This window comes from Halyomorpha halys, unplaced genomic scaffold (assembly GCF_000696795.3).
Source record: "Halyomorpha halys isolate HHAL.00 unplaced genomic scaffold, Hhal_1.1 Scaffold199.1, whole genome shotgun sequence".
NCBI classification, from domain to species: Eukaryota; Metazoa; Arthropoda; class Insecta; order Hemiptera; family Pentatomidae; genus Halyomorpha; species Halyomorpha halys.
The window spans coordinates 981,071-987,580 of NW_027112578.1; the positions used below are offsets into that span (position 1 = coordinate 981,071).

Sequence of the window (6,510 nt, forward strand, 5' to 3'; positions counted from 1 at the left end):
AACATTTCTAGAGGAGAAGATCCCGAGGCCATCTTCTTTTCAGACAGCTAGGAGGATTATTAGGTAATGAAGGAGAAGCCAGGTTAGAAACAAGTGGATCTGGGTGGTTGGGAAGTTTTCCATGGAAGGAATGGTATCTGGTTCTGGCCAAATCGGCAACATATGAGACATTGAGGTCATGATGGATGACTTGATTCATGACAAAGAATTTTGGACTGTAAGGATTGAATTCGGGAGGAATTTGATGGTTCAGTGGAGCCTCAAAGCTCAACTCTGTATGTCCAGATAGGCCTTATAATAGTCATATTTTTATATTTTTTTAATAAGGCAGAAGTATGTAGGATAATAAAATAAACAGTTTTTGTACTGTTCATATGATTATTTTTGTACTATCAATCTTTATGTTTTCAATGTTCATCTTCAAATATATGCATTTCTAATTATTTTAACTGTAAGCTTAAAAGTCACTACTTATTAATCAAAAATAAATACATCAATTTGAAACGACTCCCAAATATTGAGGTATTAATAAAAGGAATGAATTTGTGGAAAAAATACTTGTGGTCGATATCTGATTATAATAAATTATTTTGCCAAAAGAGGTATACATATGACAGTTAAACGTGGCAATTAACGCGGCAGTTTGTATTTTTTGATCGAGAGAATCGGCAACAGTGATTGAGTGTTATATTATAACGGCCTTTATAAAATACGCTAAAACCTTATCCTCGTTGAACTCTAATGACGAATATTTAAGACATTTTCTTCTTTCTCGTAATGTTTTTTTAATTTTTAATCTTCAGAGTGGATGAAGGGGTTAGGTGTCTATATAACTAGTGTGCGGTACTCCAACCTCAAAATCCACAGAATAACTGAGATACCTAGATGTATAAGGGGCTAAGTACATTTCAAAACAAGCCCCTACAAAAAAAAGAACTTCGTTTTCTTAAAATTTACTATTAGTAACATAGCCCCTTAAATTTTGTTTATTTGAGATAATTTACCATTTCACATTTTTATTAGTAGCGAAAAACGGATAAATACAAACTATAAGGGTTTGATAATTAACCTAAGGAGATAAGAGAAAAAATATTTTTTACAGGTTGAATAAACATTCCTGGAAATAGGAGTAGTAATATGGACGTATTACATAGTGTTAGAAAGCAGACTAAGTACAAGTAATTAAATTATTTTTGATGATAAGAAAATAGTTGATAGTTCAGAAGAGTAGTGTATGATATATATGAGGAGAAGATGGTTGCGGTCGTGGTCAGTAAATAACAAAAGTACGTCGAAAGAACTTATTTAATAGTGCCAACGTTTCGGCCAGAGTTTCTAGCCTTCTTCAGGGCTAAGAAAAAGAGCAAGATAACATCCAATGAATACAAAAACAATAAAAAAAATATATAAACAGAATGATTAAAGTAAATAGTTATACAGAATGAAAATAGTTAAACAAAAAGTGATAAAAGTTGTGGAAAATAAAACGTATTTATATATTATTATAATAATAATAATAAAAAAAGTAATTAACTGTGGAAAGTCTACAACTTTAATTAATTTATTTTATTAAGTTTACAACTTTAATCTTGTAATTATAATTAAATTAAAATATTCATATTTCTTTATTTCTTTGCATTATGTAACTTTAATTTTTTTTATTCTCTTGACTATGTTATTCTAATTACATATTTAATTACCTATATATACGTTTTCTTTTCCATAACTTTATTTTTATTGAGTTTTATTCTTAATTCTTTATTCTCACTTTAATCATTCTGTTTATATTTTCTATTATTATGTTTTTTTGTATTCATTGGTTATCTTGCTCTTTTTTTATTAGCCCTGAAGAAGGCTGGAAACTATGGCCATAACGTTGGCACTATTAAATAAGTTCATTCAACTCATTTATGTTATTTACTGACCGCATTCCCAACCATCTTCTCCCGTCACTGTCAGACTGACACAAAATTCAGACTACCCCCTTCCTACCCTACTCCTTTTCAGCCCCCTCTTCAAACGCATTACCAAAGGAGAAAAGGAGCCCACCCCCCCTCAACCTGTTTTTTTCCATCCTGAAATAACCCCCACGAGCCATGGGGCTAAGAAGCAAAAATAATTTTATGAAAATATATCTATTAAAAATTATAATATTTAAAATACAAAGTTGAAGAAGGGAATAACGAAAAACGCGTGTATGAACGATTCATTCTTTCACGAGTTTGGTTGGTGTAGTTTTACGTTTCATAGGTCTGATATTGTTGTAATATCTACATATTAATTAACTGATTACTTTTTTTTATTTTACTTAACCTATAATCTTTTCAGTTACCACGATGGCCATCTCCATAAAAGCATTCTTAATATTTTCAATATTGATTCAATAACAATTCCATATTGAACAAATGTTTATTTTATTTAATAGTTATATTTTTGTCATACTTAAAAAGAAAAAATATTAAAATTTTAAAACGAGAAATATTATATTATTATAGATAAGACACTATACTATATATAAGGGCAAACGACTTAAGTTGGACACCAAAGGGACCGTATTTACCTCTAAAGAAAAATAAACAAACAATATTTAATAATTTAAGTCTTAAGATAAAAATTATTAACATATATATCTCTACAAATAGTTTCTCAGATTTGCAGTTAAGTGGTAATTTATCTGAACTATATCTATTCCTATAAATCGTTTTGTAATGGCATCGAGTCCGGTTTTCCAGTCCGACCAAGGGCTGATCTAATTGGCGGTCCGAGATCGGAGGATCAGCCGAGATCCAATCAGAGATTGCCAACGAGGAAGCCTTTTATAATAAAGTTTCCTATTGGCTAAGAGAGAAGGGGAGAAGGATCGTTAGTACCGCGGTGCAGGTAGTTAGTACCCCTAGCCACTATTGTTTTCATATCGGGATTGCAATTAACAATTGAAATAGTAATCTCGTTAAAGTAAAAGAAGTTAATAATAATAGAACTATTCGCTACGATGAAGGTTTCCATTCTATTATTAAATTATGCATTTCTATTAAATTCCTTCCTCGTACTTATTTCCTACTAATCCTTTCCTATTTTTCTATCCTCTGTGCTATTTTTCTATGGCAAGGCAGTTCTGGAGTAGAGTTCTCTTCAGAAAATCAAACTTGGACTACCTCCCGGGCTTGTGAACAGGAACTCCTAGTGTTTGAAAGAAAAATACGCAGACGTTTATATGGTGGTGTTCTCATTGGAGGAGAGTGAAAAAGTAGGATAACCAGGAGCTGTACACTATGTTTATGGAGCCTGATATAGTTCAAGTGATGAAATTTGCAAGACTGAGACGAGCAGGACACGTCGTTAGTACGGGCAGTGAGGATCCACCAACACAATTATTGATGGAGCCACTCCATGGTACCAAGAGAAGAGGAAGACCATAGCTGCGATGGACTGATGGTGTTGCAGCTGATGCAACAAAGGCTTCGGAATTGGATGGCCGCTGCAAGTGACCGAGACAATTGGCTGAAGCTGCTGGAGGAGGCCAGGATTCAACCCTGGGTTTTAGAGCCACACTAGTAGTAGTTGTCATCCGCTCCTACCTCTCTGATATAACCTTTAAAGTAATCTATCAACTAGCCTTTTCTCTTTTCTAAATCCGACGGTGTTCCTCAAGGTGATACCCTGGGTCCTATTCTCTGTAAGGTTTATACAGCGGATATCCTAATTTGTCCTAACACAGTCCTAACAACATACGCTGATGACACATGTGTACTGTCTGTAAACAATGGTTCCGCTATTGCATCACAGACTCTACAATTACACATAACATCCATTACAGAATGTTGACACAATTGGAGGATCAATATAGATCCCAAAATTCCCTTAAGATCACCTTTATCTTCCACTGTAAACCTCTACTCTCCGACCCTACTATATTTTGTTTGTCCTACTGAAGTCTGTTGAACACATTCGCTACTCCGGACTTCACCTTGAAAAAAGAACTACTTTTAATCCCTACACTAGGCTAAAAAGACAAAAAAGTGCTCTTAAATTTCGATAGTTCCCTACGTAACCGATCTAGCCCGAACTAGATATCACTCCTTGCATTATAAACTCCCTAACCACTCAAACCCCCTAGTTTCCAAACTTGCATCCTCTTCTATTCCTGACAATCCTCCGAAGCTCCTGAAAAGAAAATGGACACGAGACCAGCTAATGTAAAATGTCATAGAGTGCTACTAATGCGTAGTTGCTCTACACGCCTGTAACACTACATTTTAACTAAGATCAAATTTACTAAATGTATTATGTAATATACAGTTGTAAATTTCAATAAAGATATTTAAAAAAAAAATCGATTACTACACCTACTTGATAAACATTCTGAACTCCCCATGTACTACAAATGATCAGACATTTTTGGACATTCGGAATCGAGCTTTGAGGCTACACCAAACTATAATATTCCATCTTTATCCAATCCTTACAATCCAAAATCCTTCTTGTTATCTCACAAATAAGTTTATCCCTCCATTGAACCTCAATATCCCGTTTGTTGCAGATTTAGTCCGAAATAGACATACTTACTTTCATTCCAAAATACTTACCCACCCAAACCCATTAGTTCTTAGTCTCTCATCTTTAACAATCTCTGATAATACACCAAGGCGTCTGAACAGAATATCCGTGGTCATATTCTTCTCAGACGCCTTCTATCTTAAATCAGACGATCTTCTAATTTAAATCAATAATTGAAATACCATTGGTGATAAGAAATTGGCATCAAGAGAAGATTGTGAAAATCGGTTTCTAGAGTTTTTCATCAATATGAACAAAGACTTCTATGAGGGAGGCATTATGAAGCTAACTTTAAAATGGCAACAAATTATAAAACAAAACGGTACATATTTGACCCAAATTGGACAATCCAAACCATATTAGATAAAGTCTTGAATTTCACGAAAAAATTATGGGTTTATTTTTCCCCAACCTATATATTTTATGTCAGATATAAAATTGATTTATTTTGTATTTAGCATTTTTGCATAAATATATTGTCTGTGGTTACTTTTTTACGACCCTTCTACTTTTAGGGTAGTCTATAAAGAAACGACAGCGGAAAAAGAAACCCTGTCTATGGTAATATTTTTAGAATGTGTCCATTTCAAAATAAAATCAGAATTTTTTTGTCAAATGTAATATTTAAGTAAACGATTTTTTTTTTTATATAGCCCGTCTTATTTGGTATCTGCATTTCCTGGCTCTAAAAACCTTTGTCAAAGAATATTTTAAAAACTAATTTTTGAGACAGTTAGTTATCTGACAATTTACAAGCAATATAACATTAAAATTTTATAGAAATCCTAACTAAAATTTCAAATTCTATGACATAATAAGGCAAACGCTCTAAGCGTTACAAAAGTAAAATACTTTCATAAAAAATTATATTGATTTCAATATCTAATACGAATAAAATTTAAGCAAATGATCTTACATCTGACCTTAAAATTTATGTACTTTATAAATAAAACTTCGATATCTAGATTAAAAGAAGATCGTTGCCAAAATCCGATATTGACATTATTAGGAAAACTGAATATCGACATTGATTTAAAATTTTAATATAAAATTATGATATTTAATTTTATATCTATTCTTGAAATTTCATTTTTGTTTTTGTTTTTTTAAAATGAAATATTGATATTTCGATAACAAATATTGAAATATCGTTGCTAAGGTTTGATATCGATATTAATAGGAAAGTCGAATGTCGATACCGGTATGAAATGGATTAAATGTAAGTACTTAATTTCAAATCTGTTCTTAAAATTCTTATGTTTTTTTTAAAATGGTATATCGATATCTCGATTTAACAATAATCATGGAATATCGGTGCCAAAATTTAATGTCCATGTTAAAAAGAAATTTAGATGTAAATATCGATGTGAAATATTTATATATTATACCTCCTGTCGTACTCGTTGAACTTATGTGACCTTAGATAGTAGGCCAAGTCGAGGATCGCGTAGTGGACCCACATTTCTTCGAGGTCTGGTCCTTCGTCCATATCTCCTTGGACGTGGTCCCCTCCCTCCCCAAGGGCCTCCTCCGCCATTTCCAATATCTCTGGAGCCTCCGATACAGCTCCGAATGTGCCGCGGCTCGTAAAAATCGCAAGGAGGAGAAACCTGTAATGAAATATAACGATGATTTCTGGCGCCCGAATTTGTCTTTTCTTAAAATATGCTTCTAACTTTCAATTGACACAAAAATATGGAAGGCATATATATACAAAAAGATTTTAAAGTATGACCGGAATGGGATTGATGAACATGCGGTGTTAAAGTTTATTGCACAAGTCTATTATAATTGCAATTTTTTAGCTTAAACTCACAAAAAAAAAGTACAGGGAACCTAGGTTATATATATATATATATAGTAGTTGTCATCCGCTCCTACCTCTCTGATATAACCTTTAAAGTAATCTATCAACTAGCCTTTTCTCTTTTCTAAATCCGACGGTGTTCCTCA

At 32.7% G+C, this 6,510-nt stretch overlaps 1 protein-coding gene across 1 annotated transcript in view; it reads right to left on the reverse strand.

Annotated features, from left to right (window-relative positions):
• The window catches only part of LOC106679372 (uncharacterized), a gene marked incomplete at its 3' end in the record, with an annotated part of 135,074 nt that overhangs the window by 121,037 nt on the left and 7,527 nt on the right, over positions 1–6,510 (reverse strand). Inside the window, 1 exon segment of the mRNA XM_014418489.2 lies at positions 5,946–6,167. Within this exon segment, the coding sequence (XP_014273975.1) occupies positions 5,946–6,167 (222 nt within the window).